Here is a 17,880-nt window from a genome sequence, read left to right on the forward strand (position 1 = left end):
GAGGTGAGTAGGACGCACCTTTGAATATTTAGTTGTCTTTTTCACCCGAATTTTTCAGATTCTCAAATTACTATTGTGGATTCTTTATTTTGGTGCAGAAAATTTAGAGGCTAGTACCATTATTTTCCTCCAAGTTAAACAAGAATTATACACGCAAAGTGACTAAGTTAGAAGAGATGGAGAAAACAATATGGTTGAGACAGGTAAGTTAATACTCTGCTCTTTTACTTCTAATCTACAATTTTTCTTTACGGGCTCCATCTCCACTGGCGCCTACCGCCGACTCCCTCCAGATCAAATCAGGATTCCAGAACCAGGGAGGAGCCTGGTTCTGAAAGAAAACTGAAACAGAGCCCGAAAGTCCACAGAAACTTTAAAGTCTTTAAGCTTTGGATAACGATTGCCCTTCCGTGCAGCCCAAACATAACAGAACCAACCCGCCGGGATACTTCCGCCTGACTCTGGTCCCGCCCCCGCTACGCGTCAATAAAATGCTACGAGCCTGTGAAGAAGCGCGAGCGTGAGGAGAGCGAGCCTTACCCAATAGAATCCTAGAAATGAAAAATTGTGACCAATGAGTTGCTGGAATGCTCTAGACAGACGACCAATCGGGAAACCCTCGAACCCGGATATGGTTGTTAGCTTCCAAACTAGAGCTCTGAGAAAGTGTGAGGGGTTTACCACGTGGGATAGGGGCACGAGTTCCCGTGGGGTAGATTAGTGTGTTTTGACTGTAGTATTTTCGCGCGCATGCGTTTGACCTGTAGGAGTGTAACCTTTTGGATTGCGGGTGGAGGAAAAAAAAAATTCATTGTGCTTGTTTGCCTGTGGAAACAATTCTGTAATGTCCCAGATGCTGCCTGTGGATGAGCCCCTCTGATGGTATTTGGCAAGCAGGGAGTAGGAAACTCTGAAGACGCAGCCCGGGCAATAGAAACATGAATCTCTTACCTAAAAGCACCAGGGAGTTTGGCTCTGTTGACTATTGGGAGAAATTCTTCCAGTTACGAGGAAAGAAAGCTTTCGAGTGGTATGGGACCTACTTGGAACTGTGCGGGGTCCTGCACAAATATATCAAGCCCAGAGAGAAGGTAAGGACTGCGGCTTAAGAGCCCAGTGTTTGTGCGCGCGCGTAGGTGGAAGCTCAACCACAAAGTCAAACCCAAAACGGTCCAATAGATTTCAGCTCATTGTGGCCTGTACGCCAGAGAATCAATCCTTCCAGATTTCCTAGGCTGTGGAAGTTGATGGAAGCATACAACTACAGAGCTGCTGGTGAGTTTGAACCTCCAGCCTTTGGGTTAGTAGCCAAGTGCTTTAAATAACACCAGAATACCTCTGTGGAAGCTAGCAAGAATCCCAGCACACGCTTGGTAGAGAATACTTGGTGTAGGTCCGTATTTAGGGCCATAATTTGATTATTCCAATGCACACTTTCGGCAAAAAGGCAGTTTTAAATTATTCTTGATTTTTCAGATGTTTATGTAACAATTCCCCCTACTTCCAGTTTATTTTTGAATTAGACTATCACTAGAAGAAGAATTCCTTTAGTCTAACTTAGATATCAGCTGCTGAAAATGTATCTTAAGAGTGAGAGGACTCACCATTCCTGTGGAGTAGGCAGGTCCTCTGGTTTCATTGATGTTTAACTTTTATCACAGTTGCTTGTACCCTGTATTTAGAACTGTGTTTAGCTTTTAGCCTGTGAAAGTATTTAGACTGTGAAACACAAACCCTGAGCACATTCTAGCACTGGTGACAGTTACTAAATGTGAAAAGTAGTAAGTACAGTCATAGGTTTAAGAGCTGATGCAGTTGTATGGAAGGAAGAAGAGTAGGGAATATACAAAAAAAAACACAAAACTGTGGAGCTTTATGCACTAAGTTTTACACCTAGTACTGAGTGTTCATGTGAGATCATTGGTTTTCATAATACCTGTAGGTTACTAGTGGTAAATACGTTTTACAAATGAGGAAACAGACTCTGTGAACCAGTTCCAACTCCTGCCTTTCCATGATAAGGTCTGTGTAGTAGTCAGTAGACATAGGAATTTGAACTTCAGTGTCTCTAGCTCCAAAATATATGCATTTTTGATTTCCCAGAGATGGTGACAGCTGAGTTGTATTTTAAGAAGATGGGAGTTTACTCCACAAAGAGGCCCAATCATATGCCTCTTAAGTTAGACTTCTGAAAATACCTGAATATCGTGAGATCGATCCTGAGATGGAATAAGACTTGAATCTTCACAAAACATAGTTTATTGTCTGGTGGAACTGAAGACGTGAGTGAATCGAGGAAGCATGATGACCCCAAGCCCAAGCTTTTTAACAGTAAAACAAATAGTAAGGGATTTCTGTTCTGTTACTGTATTGGATCCTATGATTTAATGAGAAATACTTGTCTCAGAGATAAGAATGCCATAATTTTGTTTCTGAGCTATAGAAAGCTCCTCATGTGATTTGTACTGTTGCAGTGGAACACGATTTTCACTTGTGAGTTCCTCTAACCAGTAATGTTTGAAGATGGAGCCTGGAGTCAACTCTGAAATATTGTTCTCTCCTTCTCTTAGTATCTCCACCTTCTGAAACTAGTATCCAATACTGATTTGAGTCCTTAAAGTAGCTGAAGCACTTTCTCTTGCCTTGTTCACCTTCTTATCTCTCTTTGCCCTCCCTTCCCTCAGGTGCTAGTGATTGGGTGCGGCAACTCGGAACTGAGTGAGCAGCTGTATGATGTGGGCTATCAGGACATAGTGAACATTGACATCAGTGAGGTTGTCATCAAACAGATGAAGGAACACAATGCCAGCAAACGGCCCCGGATGAGCTTCTTGAAGATGGACATGATGCAGATGGAGTTTCCTGATGCCTCATTCCAGGTTGTATTGGACAAAGGCACTCTGGACGCTGTCCTGACTGACGAGGAGGAAAAGACTCTGCAACAGGTGGACAGGATGCTGGCTGAGGTTGGCCGTGTCCTGCAGGTGGGCGGGCGCTACCTCTGCATTTCCCTGGCACAGGCTCACGTCCTGAAGAAAGCAGTGGGTCACTTCTCTCAGGAGGGTTGGATGGTGAGGGTGCATCAGGTGTCCAGCAGCCAGGAGCAGGTGATTGAAGGAGAGCATCGGTTTTCCCTACCCGTCTTTGCCTTCATCATGACCAAATTCAGACCAGTTCCTGGCTCCGCTCTGCAGATCTTTGAGCTCTGTGCTCAGGAGCAGGGCAAGCCTATGCGGCTGGAGAGTGCTGAGCGGCTGGCTGAGGCGGTGCTGGAACGGCAGCAGTACGCCTGGCTGTGCAGCCAGCTCCGCCGCAAAGCTGGCCTGGGGAGTGTGTCCCTGGACTTGTGTGATGGGGACACGGGGGAGCCACGCTACACCCTGCACGTGGTGGACAGCCCCACTGTGAAACCATCGAGGGACAATCATTTTGCCATTTTCATCAGTGAGTTGAGATTGCTCTTTCTCCCTAGACGGGCTGGCTTAAAGGGGCTGGGACTTGGGTCTGGGCTTTGGTGGATGGGCATGTCTTAGTTGTATCTTGCAGGACTCTAGAGAAAGTGGCAGTGGCCAAGCCATCTGATAGGGAAGTAACTCTCCTTTTGCTTAGATTGAGATTTATTTCTTCCCATCTTCTATTCCATAGGCTTGCTGAAGTTCAGTGATTAGGTTATTAGGGAGGAGAGAGAAATAATAAAAATTTAGGTAAACGACACAATATGTTAAGATGTTGCTTTATAACATAGACTAGTAGAAGCAACATTGTACTTAGTTGCCTACTAAGATGGGTTCTAGTCTCAACTCAGGAACCTGTGAGCTTCAGGACCAGAAGACATCTCTGCTGAATTTAGAGGTAGTGCGGAGCAGTAGCTAAAAAGTGAGCTCTGCTCTGAGGAAGATGCGGTCGCTCCTGCAGGCGTGCGGTGTTCTCCCGCTCCTGCTCCTGACTCACCGCTGTTCGCTCTCTCCGGGGAACAAGTCGGTCAGGAAGCCGTGCTGCAGCCATGGCTTTTAAGGACACCGGAAGGACACCTGTGGAACTGGAGGTGGCCATTCACCGAATTAGGATTACCCTAACCAGCCACAATGTAAAATCCCTGGAGAAGGTGTGTGCTGACTTGATCAGAGGCGCAAAGGAGAAGAACCTGAAGGTGAAGGGACCGGTCAGGATGCCTACCAAGACTCTGAGAATCACTACAGGGAAGACTCCTTGTGGGGAAGGTTCCAAGACCTGGCATCGTTTCCGGATGAGGATCCACAAGCGACTCATTGACTTACACAGTCCTTCTGAGATTGTCAAGCAGATCACCTCCATCAGCATTGAGCCTGGAGTAGAGGTTGAAGTCACCATTGCAGATGCCTAAATCAACTATTTTAATAAATTGACTATCCGTTGATTTTTTTAAAAAAAATGTGAGCTCTGGAAAGAAGACTATGGAGTTCAAGCACAATCACTTCCTGGTGGAGTGACATGAAACAAGTTACTTTTTTTCTGTGCCTCTTGTTTCCTCATCCATAAAATGGGAATGACTGTTTTGAGTAGTTACAAGAAACAGAAAAACACTTAAATACCTGTTGGCATAGGGAAAAATGAATATCACATTTATTTTAAGGATCAAAGAGATGAGTGATGCTTTCAGAAGGAGAAAGTTGTAAACAAATATACTGTTAGGGTTGTGCTGGTAAAATGTTTTCTCATGGCTGCATCATTGTTGCAAAAGAGAATCTGCAATTCCAACTCCACCTTTGGGAGTCAATACTGTAAGTGGATAAGAGTATAGAACTAGAGAGTCTAAGACTGTTGATCCATACTGCTCAGATATAAGAACCAGTTTCACCATTTACTATTTGTGAACTTGGGCAAGTAATACAACTTTTGTTTTTGTTTCTTAATTTTAAAATGAGAATAGTAATTATAATGTCTCCATTTTGGGCTACATGAGGATTTTGTTAGTTCATATCTCTAAATTGCTTGCAGTAATGCTTGCCATGCAACAAGTGCTAGTATTAACTGCTATTTTTCTTGCATCGATGCCTGCCTCCCTCTTCTTATACACATGCTCTCACTTCTCATCCCCCCTTTCCCCTGCCTTGTGTCTGATGGGCCTCTTTTCCTTTGGACATTAGGGAATCAGTAGGCCTCAGTGGATCACAGTTGAGGAAATGTTGTTCATGGACAGCTGGTTGTATGCCATGTGGGACATGTTAGTTATGGCCTTGAAACCTCTTCCTATGTTTCTTCATCAAGTTCTTTTTCCCAGTTCCCCAGGGCAGGGAGACTGAGTGGCTCTTCGGCATGGAGGAGGGCCGGAAACAGCTGGCAGCCAGCGCGGGTTTCAGGAGGCTGGTCACAGTGGCCCTCCACCGAGGTCAGCAGTATGAAGGCATGGACAGCATCCAGGCTGAGCTGTCGGCCAGAGTCATGGAGCTCGCTCCAGCAGGGATGCCTGTCCAGCAGAAGGTAATAAATACAACCACTTTCCTGGGTCTCTGAAGAAGTCACTTCAGCAGTTAGGAGGTCAGAGGGGATCTTAGAGTATGGACAAGGGTCTGTGACCCTAGGCTGTTCTACAGAGTATGTCAGAAGCTAAGGGCTAAATAGGCAGAAAAGCACTTTTCCCTTGTTCCAGGCATTGAGAGGAAGATAATAGTTAACCTTTACTAAGAGCCATAGTGTCGTCTCTCTCTCTCTCTCTCTGGCTTCTTGGACTCTACAGAGACAGCATGAGAGAGTTTCTCTCCTTTCACTTTTCTGGACTATTGAGGGTCCTTTTTTAGCATCACTGATGTTGCTCATTGTCATCAAGTCAGAACTAACTTAGAGCTGACCCTCCAGTGAGTTTTCAGAAACTAAGTAGCTCAGGAAGATTCCCCATCTTTCTTTCAAAGAGCAGCTGGTGGATTCAAACCATCTGCCTTAGGATAGGCAAAGCAATTCTTTTGAGACACTATTTAATTTTTTTCCAGGAGAATCAACTTCATCTCACTAATGGCTATGTATTTAGTTAATTATGTTGTTGTTGTTATTATACTAGTTTATTTACAAAATTTGGATACATTGTTTTCCAGAACAGAATCTTCCAATTTCCCTCACTTCCTCACCCATCAAATTATCCAATTCCATGATTATCTCCCCTTCCCCTGCATATCCTCATCCCTCTGCTCCATTTTTAAAAAGTTAATTAAACCTTTGAGATCTGCTTTAGAACCCCAGAAAAGTACTGCAATAGAAAAGCAAATACTCCTGCCCACAAATTTGAGGTGGGCCTTTTATCATAATGTACAAGAACTGGGATAATGGGGGTAGATGTATCAGAGACAGTGAGGTTGGCTCAAGGTAGGGCAGGGTTCAGAACTGTTGTATCTAGGGCCACTATGACACACAAATGACTCAACGACACATAACAACAACACAAGAAGCCCTGTTGTTGAGAACAGTTAAGCATTTAGCTGTTAAACTGAAAGCTTGACAGTTCAAACTCACTATGTGGCTTCACAGAAGAAAGAGCTAAATTTTGCTTTCATAAAGATCACAGTTTAGAAACCTCTGTGGGACTGTTCTGTTAGGTCACTTAAGGCCGCTACCCATTAGAATTGACTTGGATGGCAGCCATACAAACGAGAAAGAGTTGCAATTGCTTTTATGTTTAAGCTACTGTTTAGACCCCATTCCCTGTGTCTTCAGGTGCCCTTTCTCTCTGTGGGTGGAGACATTGGCATCCGAACTGTTCAGCACCAAGCCTGCAGTCCCATGAGTGGTGAATACGTCATTGAGGACGTGCAGGGAGACGACAAGCACTTCTTTCGGCGATTGATCTTCCTCAGCAACAGGAATGTGGTGCAGTCGGAAGCCAGGTTGCTGAAGGATGTGTCTCACAGAGGTGAGTGTGGTGGTGGGATACTGGTGGGCACGGCGTGGACTCTCCGTGTGGGGTGAGGGCCGACCTGAGGATCAAGGCACGTGACTCTGTGGGTTGCCTTTGTTCTCGTCTAGGCTTTTGAGTATGAGTGGTAGTAAACAGGAGAAGCATATATTCTAGAGAAAAACCTGCCTCTGAAGTGATAAAGAGCAGAGCTGGGAGTCTCCCAAATAAGTATTGTACTCACTTTAATATCTTTAGTTTAAAGCTTTCAAGTTGCTCTGTATCATTCCATGTATTATTAAAGGATGTTTTGAAGAAAGACGTGTTTCATGTGCCAGAAACATGCAGGATGCATGCAGAAACCTGAATCTGTGCCCTCCACAGTACAATTTACTGTAATCCGTTTTAGAAAACTCTTTTCAGAGTTAAGAGGTCATTGAAAACTAGTTTCCAGGTAGTGAGCCTTAATGACTAAGGTTGATTCCAACTCACATCAAGATGACTCAGTACTCACAAGATCCTGTTCCCTAGGATTTTCAAGGTCATGACCTTTTGGAAGCCGATCCTCAAGCCTGTCTTTTTAAGCACCTCTGGATGCATTCAAACCATCAATCTCTTAACTAGTGGCCAAATGTTTACCCATTTGGACTACTAAGTTCTCTTAATAGAAGCTATTGAAAAGATACGATTAGGGATAAAAAAAAAATCAATACCAAAAAGCTAGTTGATATATAGATAACAAAAAGAATTTTTTTGAATGTTTTGGAACTGTAGCCTATACTGTCAGCTTTGGAAAAAATATCACGGTCGTACTGGGTTGAGGTGGCATTGTATAGGAATTAATCGTCATATTGGAAACCAAGGAAAACACATTGTGTTGAATATGTAATGTCTTCTCTACATGGTTTTGATTACAGAAACTAATAAAGTATTCTCTTAAAAAACCCAAAGAACCAAAACCAACAAAAAACTAGTTGCCATAAAGTTGATTCTGATAGTTTGGAATCCCAAGTGTTGATGGAATGGTGCGTCATAGGATTTTCAGTGACTTATCTTTCAGAAGTAGATCAAGGTAGCTGTTTGCTTTACCCAGGGACTCCATAGATGATTCAGTTCTATTTCAGAGAATTTTGTGCAACAGAGCAAATGTTCAGTGTTTACGCTTTCCAGCATGGTAACCACTAGCCATGTGTGGCAGCTACGTGTTTGAAATGTGGCTGATGTGACTTGGAAATGAAATTTTTAACTTTATATAACTGTAATTTATTTAAATGGTCACTGGTAGTTACTGGCTATTAACCAGTGTAGATCACTGCCATTACATACACATCATGTGTAAGTAATCTGCAAACTGCCCCAGAACGCTTACTATGATTATTTTACTTTTTTCCTCTGTATTCTCTCGCTACGGTCAATTAAAAGTCCTAGAGTAAAAAGTCAGAGTTTTTAGAAATTTATTGTTAGGTGCCATCACGCTGCTTATGACCGAGAGCAGCTCTAGAGAAGAATGGATCTGAACTTTGCCCTCCTGTGCCATCCTCATGATCTCTGCTATCTTCCAGCCCATTGCTGTAGTCACTGTGTTATTCCATCTTGTTGAGATTCTACCTCTTTCACTCACTCTTTACCTTTCCAAGCACTCACTCTTTACCTTTCCAAACTGGCTCCTCTGAACACCTGCCTTATGTATGTGAGATGAAATTTCTCCATCCTTGCTTTTTAAGGAGTACCCTAAGTTGCACTTTCTCCAAGAAATACTTGTTCTTTTGTCAATGCATGGGATAATCAGTACTCTTCTTGAGTACCACAACTCAAAGGCATTCATTCTTCTGTCATCCTTAAATCTGCTTTTACCTACAAATTTAGCGGTTGCTGATTCTGAATCTGGTCAAGCTAGCTCTAGCACATTGCTGCTGTTGTCTGTTGTGTTCCAGCATCTAAATCTGTCTCACTTGTCTTTATCTTAGCCCAGAAGAAACGCAAAAAGGATAGGAAGAAGCGGCCTGCTGATACTCCAGAGCTCCTCTCTGCGGCCCCGCGGCAGGCCATTGATAAGAGTTACCTGTGCTGTGAGCATCACAAAGCCATGATCGCAGGCCTTGCCCTCCTGCGAAACTCGGAGCTGCTCATAGGTGAGGATTATACCACAATTTTCCACATTGGGAAGTATGTAAGATTACAGACGTAAATAGCATGAGCTGCTTTGCATTTTGAGAATTGTAATTGAGGACTGACAGATGCATCCATATTTATTCATCCCAGCTGTTTTCCACACTAATAAATTTCCAAGTGTAACTTCAGACTCAATTTGTAACCTTCAGATGGCTACATGTCCTGATATTTAAATCTAGATTTTATGTTTCCCATTTGAAAGTTGAGGTATTGTTTGAGGTATGTAAAGTCCTCAAATCTTAAATTTAACTTGAGAAACTTTTTATTGTTAAAAATATAGACAGCAAGATATATACAAATTTAACAATTCTTATATGTATCCTTCAATGGTTGTTTTCAAGTCTGCAACCACTCTCTTCCTCTTTTCCCAAATTGTTTCTCTATTAACATAAAGTATCCTATCTAACTTTTAATTAGAGTTGATGTTGTCATTTTGATCCCATATAGATAAAGCTTTAAAAGAGCACAATACCCAAGGTAGACAGTGTTTGGTAATCATACCTTGATGAAAGTTTGCATATTTATATACCTGTGTAACTAGATTCATTTTAAAATCTTCACTCCAGTGCCTTTGCACTTTAAGAATATTTCTGGATTTTCATTAATACATTACTTTGTATCAGAAGCATTTTTAGCTTGAATTACTACTGTTGAAGAAAACCAAATCCGTAGTATAGTTCATGCACTTGTTGTTGTTATGTGCCGTCGAGTCGTTTGCAACTTGTAATGACCCTGTATACAACATCCCTAAACCCTGCTCTATCCTGTGACAATCGCACTGCCTCTGACACACGCATCCCGATTACCCCAGTCACTGAATCAATCCATCTCATAGAGAGTCTTCCCCTCCTCCGCCGTCCCTCCACCCTCCCAAGCATGATGTCCCTCTCCAAGGACCCGTCCCTCCTGGCAACATGCCCAAAGTATGTCAGATGAAGCCCCAGAATCCTTGCCTCCAAGGAGTAGCTTGGTTTAACCCTTTCTAGGATGAAACTGTTTGTTTTCCTGGCAGTTCATGGTACATTCAATACTCTTCTCCAGCACCACAGCTCAAAGGCTAGCTTTATTTATCACTGGTAGCAGGTTCATATCTCATCACATAAGCAAAAATGTTCCGTTTACTGTATATGCTTACCGCTCCTCAGTAAAAGCCCCTAGTGTGCTTGATCGAAACACCTTATACTTTTGACTTTTCTTGACCTGGGTCTCAGTTCTTAGATTTTGTCATAGTTCTTAGATTTAATCCTCAAGATTTCTCTCCTCTTGGTTATTCTTGTTCCTTGTCTTCTTTCAATATAAATTGCTGTGGCTTCTCTGTGATTCGTGGGGCTTGGGTTGATTGCCCTTGTGTAGTTGGGTTGTTTAAAAGGGTAGTTGTGGCCTTTGGGTCAAGAACTAGATAGTAGACATCACACCTGCCTTGCAAATGTGATCATAATTTCTTGGTCACTGTCCCTCTGTTTTCTAGAGGGGAAGCTTTTATGGTGGGGACTCTTATTATTATTTGTGTGTGTGTACCTTCAAATTGGATCTGACTGGTACAGGAGGAGACTGCCCCTCCTTCTCCAGCAGAGCATCTGGTGGATTTGAACCACGTACCTCTGGGATTGCAGTGCAGCTTTTTGCCACTAGGCCACCAGAGCTCCCCTATGGTGGGAACTCTTAATATGATGTTAGCTGAGTGCTTTGAGATCTTTAAAGGGCCACACAACTAACACACTGGCTCATCTTCTGGACTTGGTCACCGTGAATTGAGAGTTGAGTTTTGAGATGGCCAATTGACTGCTGTTTGTGGCATGAGACAAGATAGTCAATTACCATGAGTTGTCTGGTCAACTGTCTCATTCTTTCTTTTGTCCATCCTTCCCCCACCCCACCCAGGACTGGTACAGAGTTTTTCAGATGGCACAGTAATGATCTATTATTTCTTCACAGAATCCCCACTGACACTGCTGGTGGTAGGCCTTGGTGGGGGCAGTCTCCCCCTCTTTGTCCATGATCACTTCCCAAAGTCCCACGTCGATGCTGTGGAGATTGACTCATCCATGTTGGAAGTGGCCACTCAGTGGTTCGGCTTCTCCCAGAGTGACCGTATGCAGGTCCACATTGCGGATGGCCTGGACTATGTCACCACCCTAGCACAAGGAGGAGAAGGTAACTGCTAGTGGGGAACGTGGAGGGAAACAGTGCAAGGTTGTCAGGCCTGCAGGGGCCGCTAGAACTCCTCTCTGAACGCATAGCATCAAGACCATCCCAGTCATAGACCTGTTGATTTGTTGGTCCATTTATTGGTATGTCTGTTGAACACATGCAGAGTCAGTCATGTCCTCACTGTGCACTATATATTGGACTATAAACGGAAGTACAACTGACTGTTTTCTGTCCTTAATGGTGATAATGTTCCCATCTTTAGACCTTGTAGGTGTTCACTTCTTCACCATACTAAGACATCTGTAAGATTGTAGCTGGTTGCAGAAAAGGAAAGGTGCATGTGTACTTGGAGTTTTTTTTTCTTGCAAATCCTCCAGCTTTGCACGAAGTTGGCAAAAGAACAGCATTCATGTGGATTTTTGCTTCTCAGCGAAAGTTAGTATTGCCTACAGGAATCTGGCAACATTTTTAAAGTTGTCATAGGGAGAGGACTGCTGTTGACGTCGCTCAAGAAAACAGCTCCTTGCCATCGAGTCAGAATTGACTCATAACTGACCCTCTAGTGGGTTTTTAGAGGCCGTAAATCTCATGGGTTTGTGCGTCTTTCTCTTGTGGAGCAGCTGGTGAACTCAGACCACCCGAGAGGCTCAGCCTTTGGGTTTTCGTGCGACTCCTGACAGACTATGCCTGCAGAACTGCCTAGTTGGTAAGAAATTGAGAATGATGCTAAATGCCAGCTATGCCCAAGACAGCTTTCCACAAGGAAGAGTTGTCCAGTCCCAAATTCCAGCACTGCTGAGGCTGAGAAACTCCAATTCACATGGTATTCAGTGGAAATTTTGATAATTCTGCTGTTAAAAGGAGCCCTGGTGATGCAGTGGTTAAGCACCCAGCTGTTAACGGAAAGATAGGCAGTTTAAGCCCACCCACTCCTCTGTGAGAGAAAGACCTGGTGACCTAGTTCTGTTAAAAGATTACAGCCTAGGAACCGATGGGGTTATTTCCAGTCTGTCCTATGAAATTGCTGAGTCAGAATCAATTCAACAGCATGTAACAACAATACCCTGCTGCGGTAATGTAAGTTCTGTTCTGCTGTAAGAATCTGTACACTAGAGTTAAGACAAAAGGCATGTTAAGTTTTTGCAGTAATACATACAGTAGTTTTTTTATTGTTTTTCAGCTTTTTAATAGAGGCTTCAGGTGATCTTACTGCTTTGCAAATCTTGAATTCATCGGTAGAGGTCAGTTTGACTGGTTTAGGGCAGCCTTTTGGGCTGCTCAGGTACCCCCTTCTTATCTGCTCCTTTCATAGCAGATAACTGTAGTCCTCACTAGATTCAAGTAGCTTCCAATGTGGCCCAGTCCTCGAGAACTACGCTGCTAAGTCAAAGGCAGTGCCTCTCTGGTTAGAATCCATCTTTCTGTGTAGGAGAAAGATGATCAATCTCCTATGCAATTGTCAGCCTCGGAAACACACTGGAGGGTCAGCGTTGAGTCATTTCTGACTCTGCAGTAATGAGTGAGTGAGTTCCAGTGTGGAACAAATCATGTTGCTAGGGGGAGAGTCTTGTTGCTGTGATGGCCAGATAATGGCTTAATTTTAATTGTGAACTGACCTACTTCAGTGTCACAGGTTCCTTCTCTGAGCTGAAGGCCAGTCTAGGTCCCAAACCTGAGAAAGCAGTGTATGGAGTGTTTGAAACAGTGCCAAGCATGGGTTAGGTACTCAGTTTTTAATTGGCTGCTAGTGTGAAACCTGTAGATCAGTATTGAGCAGCTTTGCCTGTCTTCTCTAACCACCACAACTTTCCAAATTACTGAGTGTTGAAGTCTGCAAATATGTGCCATTGTGTTCATTGGGCTTGGAAGAGCTAACAAGTTCTTCTCTCCAGAAGGCCAAAATCAAATCTGTGTTCATGGATATTGCTGGGCATACTTATTGTTGTGTGCTGTTGAATTGGAATCAACCCATAGCTGACCCTCCAGCAGGTTTACAGAAACAGTAAATTGCATAAAAGGAGACTTTTCATCATTCGCCTGTGGAGCAGCTGGTGAATTCAATCTGCTTACCTCTGGGATTGCAGCACAGCTTCTTACCACTAGGCCACCAGAGCCTTTTTGATAGGCCAAAAACCACATTAACTAATTTTGAGTCGATTCTGCCTCATAGTGACCTTCCATTGGTTTTCCCGGACTGTAAATCTTTATGAGAGGAGACTACTCAGCTGGTGGATTCGAATTGCTGACCTTTCATTTAGCTGCCCAACATATAATGCTCAAGCCTCCTAGGGCTCTTAGAGTTTATAGCAGTCTTAAATGAATGATTTATTAATAAGATATTTTACATTATAATCTCAACGTTTGTTAAAAACAAATCTTAGTATTAAAGAACAGGCAGATTCATCATCCATTATGTCTCACCCATGTAGCAAAATAATTTTTTTTTGAGCCAGTTATTGTTTGAATAACTATAAACAATAATCCTAACTCAAGTTTCAGAATGTTTCTTAGGAGCAGCATCAGCTGACTTTACACATCCCCTGAAGTTAAAATAATGATTCTGGGTCAGGCTTCAAAGGGATAGACTACTGTTTTGTGTAGATTAGTGCTTCTCAACCCTGACTGTATTTAGAATTACCTAGAGAGCTTTTACCCATTGTTATAATCCACACAGTCAAATGCCTTTGCATAGTCAATATGAACACAAATAGACAGTATTCTGGTATTCTTTGCTTTCTGCCAAGATCTATTTGACATCAGCAATGATACATTTCTGGTGCCATGACCTCTTTTACATCCAACTGGAACTTCTTGCAGTTCTTTTTAACCCTGCATGGTTTAAAATCAAGAATGCTGTGCATCTAGGTTGTATCTTTTCTCTATACCTCTTCAATCTGTGTTCTGAACAGATACTTTGAGAAGCTCGTCTCCGTAAAGAAAAATGTGGCATCGGAATAGGAGGAAGACGTAACAGCAATCTGAGTTATATGGATGACACAAACTTGCTTCCTGAAAGTGAGGAAGACTTGAAGTGCTTGCTGTAGAAGTCAAAGACTATTGCCTTCAGTATGGATTACATTTCACCATCAAGAAAGCAAAATCTTCTCTGCTGGGCCAGTAAACCAATAGGCAACATCATGATAGATGGAGAAAAGGCTAAAATTGTCAATGACTTCACCTTATTTGGATCTATAGTCAGCCAACAGCCTCACATTCAGGCTATGGTCTTTTCACTTTCTATGTGTCTGCCATCTATCTGGACAATGAATAAGGATGACAGAAGAAAAAATGATGCCTTTGAGATGTGATGCTGAAGAATAGGACTGAATATCCATGGACTGCCAAAAGAGCAAATAAATATGTCTTGGAGAAGGTGCATCCTTGGAGGCTAGGTTGATGAAGCTTCGTTTCACATATTTTGGACATGTTGCTAGAAGGGAATATTCCTTGGAAAGGGACATCATGCTTGCAAGGTAGAAGGTCAGTGAAAGAGCGGAAGACCCTCAACGAGATGGATTGATAAAGAGTGACTGCAGCAGTGGGCTCAAGTGTGTCAAAGAGGTTGAGGATGGTACAGGGTAGGACAGAGTTCAGATTTGTTGTTCATAGGGTTGCTATGAGTTATACTCAACTTGAAGACACATAACATCAGACAGCAATAGAGAACTTATAATAATAACAACAAAATAACAATAATAATAAAAAATATGCCAGAGGTTTCCCATGGCACCTGCAATCACTCTGGAGTGTTTCACTCGGTTGGTTAGGAGTGTAAGTATTTACCCAAGGTGATGCTAATGTTCTCAGAGAGGGAACAGCCAAGGTGGCTGTTGAATGAAGCAGTATTCATGCTGGAGTGGATTTTATTATTGTGGGTACCTTTGGGAGGTCCTTTTATCTGTAGAGGTAGAAGACGTAGTGAAGGCCATCTTTACAGTTGGTGTATGTACAACTGTGATGTCAGTGCTCGTCCAGGCAAACCACATCCTCCATGCCTACCTTCTAACTGAGCTGCCAGTGCCCACCACAGGTCACAGAGGAGAAATGCCATAGAATGGAAATAGCGTGATTTTTGTCCAGTAAGACAAAGGTGTGTTACTTCTCTTTCCTAGCACGGCCTCACTACGATGTCATAATGTTTGATGTGGACAGTAAAGACCCAACACTGGGAATGAGCTGTCCTCCCCCTGCGTTTGTGGACCATGCTTTCCTGCAGAAGGTCAAAAACATCTTGGCTTCTGAAGGTATGGGAAGTAAATGGTTGGAGAAGGAGGAGGGAATGGTCCTTCTAAAAATTATCTTTATAGTAGAAAAGGGACATTTCATTTTTTGTTCATGCATTAGAAAATTGGCTTCCCCAAATTGAGCGTACCTATTTAACAACATCAAACACAGACCATTTCCAGCATCACAGAAGCTCGCCTCTTAACCTTCCTTCCAGTAACATCTTCTCCAAAGGGTAACCATTATCAATTTCTGTTAGTGTAGCTGTTTTTGTTCCTTATGTAAATAGAGTCCCATAAAATAGACTCTTTATAAGTATCTGGTTTCTTTCATGCAGCATGGTGTTTTTCACGGTTGATCTCATTTTTGTGGAGTATCATTGTGGGATCATACCACAACTAGTCTGTTTTGCTGCTGATATTTGGGTTGTTTGCTCTGTTAGACTGTTACATTTTGTTGAAAAATGTTTGTCAGTCTGTTAATTATATACCTGCGATTGTAATTACTATTAATTATAATTGAATTCTGCTGTCTTAGGTGCTGCAACATAAGTCTTTTGAAGTGATTGTAACAATATGCACCCTGTATAAGAGTGCAGACAGCATGAGAACAGCTGAGTTCAACTTCCACTGTCTCCAAAAGGGAGAATAGTCCCTATCCACAGCATGAAACGGATTCCTGTGTGAGCAGACACATCCCCAAATTCCCACATCTCTTTCTGTCAGCTCTACTACCACCCATCTTTCTCCTAGGTCTCTCCCAACCCATCGAGTCTCTAATCTGTTGCAGTGGCCACACAGAACTCATAGTCTATATTTACGATTTATTAGGCATGTTAGTAGGTTACAATTCTGATTGCAAACAGGGTATAGTTCTTCCGTTTGGACAGCGTCTCAGGCATGCTTTTGGACCTGTTGACTTTCGGCTGCTTGATTTCAAGGCCACTGTTAAAAAGCTCTCTTAGTTCTGCCAATTATGGTATCTTCTCTCCATCCCTCTCTCCCAGTCTCTCCTAAGCTTGGGTGAAGTCTCTGGGTAGTGGCTCTGCAGAACAGCACTTCCATTTCAGCTCTCTCTTAGCCTGATCTTTGATTCTCCACCACCTCTGCTGTTATGGCGGTCATGTCCGAGTCTGCAGTGTCTGTCTCCATCTCAAGCAGGAATCTCTTTGGCCCCAAAGGACTTGATGCACCCTTTACCTTTTTCCCGTGCTGTGTGAGTCTTATTTTCTGCCATTGAATCTCCTCAGTGTAAGTTTTGTGAGAATACAAAACTGATCAATACCTTCATTAGAAATCTATACACTTCAGATGAGGAAGCTGAAGTTAAAAGACTTGTACAGCCATGTCACTTAAGAGCTGGAGTTCTTAACACTTTTGTTTGTTATTTGCCAGGTGTTCTAATTTGGTGGTGTAAGGTCACCTTGGTTCTCTCATTCATGAATACTCTGATGTGTATGTTCCTGTGTCATTCCTGAGTGTTTAATCTTTGTTGTTGTTGTTGTGTACCATTAGAGTGAGAACTGACTCAGAGCTGACCCTTCAGTGGGTTTTCTAAGGTGGTTACTTTCACAGGAGATTGTCCTTCCACCAAAGCATCTGGTGGCCTTGAACTGTTTGCCTTCGTGATTGCAGTGCAGCCTCTTGCCACTAGGCCGCCAGAGCTCTTTGTAGAATTGGTTAATTCTTTGTGTGTGTGTTGTTTTTTTTTATTCTCAAAGCAGTTTTTTCAGAAACAGAGGCACAGAGAGTAAGTTATGATCGCACAGAAGGACAGGGAAGTTTCTTCACATTCCACATGGTGGTTGGTTGGTGATTTTTTTAAATTCCCCATGTTTTTCTACCCTTGTCTGCCACATTCCCTTTTCTGAGTCCCCCAGATCTGCTGGGACAGGGATTGTTATTTTCCTCAGAGTTGATCCTCTGACGTGTGCCCTGGTCTGTAGTCATTCTAACTCTTTCCTTTTCACCCATCAGGTGTCTTTATCCTCAACCTTGTGTGCCGAGACTTGGGGCTAAAGAACTCTGTGCTAGCTGGGCTCAAGGCGGTATTCCCCCTCCTATATGTTCGGCGAATTGAAGGTGAAGTCAATGAGATCCTGTTCTGTCAGCTGCACCCCGAGCGGAAGCTTGCCACACAGGATCTTCTGGAAATGGCGCAAGCCTTGGAGCAAACCCTGAGGAGGCCTGGGAGTGGTTGGGATGACACCTATGTCCTCTCAGAGATGCTCAGAACTGTGAAGATTGTGTAACTGCAGAAGCTAGATAGCCTCTCTGCCTCCTGCCAGACTGCTCTTGGACTCTGTCGGCCAGAAGTTGAAGAAATAGACTGCAAATACTTTTTAAGCCTTATATTTTTCTTGGTTTTTATACTCAGCTACATGTGACCTCTAGCTCAATGGGGTTGCCTGAAGATCTGGGGAAATAAATAAGAATCCTTCACGTCCTGCTATCTTCAGCGTTGTTTGGATT

The 17,880-nt window shown here is 43.0% G+C and overlaps 1 protein-coding gene across 2 annotated transcripts; it reads left to right on the plus strand.

Annotated features, from left to right (window-relative positions):
* The first annotated feature begins 748 nt into the window (after nucleotides 1-748).
* On the plus strand, nucleotides 749-17,851 carry METTL13 (methyltransferase like 13). Of its 2 annotated transcripts, none has more exons than XM_006887427.1 (8): nucleotides 749-1,091; nucleotides 2,685-3,444; nucleotides 5,261-5,460; nucleotides 6,685-6,880; nucleotides 8,830-8,994; nucleotides 10,970-11,188; nucleotides 15,298-15,429; nucleotides 17,386-17,851. In XM_006887427.1, exons 1-8 carry the CDS (start codon nucleotides 939-941, stop codon nucleotides 17,658-17,660), a joined length of 2,100 nt encoding a protein of 699 aa, XP_006887489.1. In that variant the 5' UTR covers nucleotides 749-938; the 3' UTR covers nucleotides 17,661-17,851. The 2 variants fall into 2 exon arrangements, with proteins under 2 accessions (XP_006887489.1, XP_006887490.1); XM_006887428.1 differs by having other exon boundaries at nucleotides 939-1,091; nucleotides 2,685-2,984; nucleotides 5,269-5,460; nucleotides 17,386-17,660.
* Nucleotides 17,852-17,880: the final 29 nt, after the last annotated feature.

The sequence above is a fragment of the Elephantulus edwardii genome, unplaced genomic scaffold, assembly GCF_000299155.1.
Source record: "Elephantulus edwardii isolate Elephantulus edwardi_28Jun2011 unplaced genomic scaffold, EleEdw1.0 scaffold00057, whole genome shotgun sequence".
In the NCBI taxonomy this organism is placed as follows: Eukaryota; Metazoa; Chordata; class Mammalia; order Macroscelidea; family Macroscelididae; genus Elephantulus; species Elephantulus edwardii.

Bases quoted from the DNA above. Each gene is read 5' to 3' on its own strand.
- METTL13 (XM_006887427.1), top strand. From the start codon at position 939: ATGAATCTCTTACCTAAAAGCACCAGGGAGTTTGGCTCTGTTGACTAT. The intron at 3,445-5,260 runs GTGAGTTGAGAT...TCTTTTTCCCAG, and splicing joins TCATTTTGCCATTTTCATCA to TTCCCCAGGGCAGGGAGACT. The intron at 15,430-17,385 runs GTATGGGAAGTA...TTCACCCATCAG, and splicing joins AAACATCTTGGCTTCTGAAG to GTGTCTTTATCCTCAACCTT.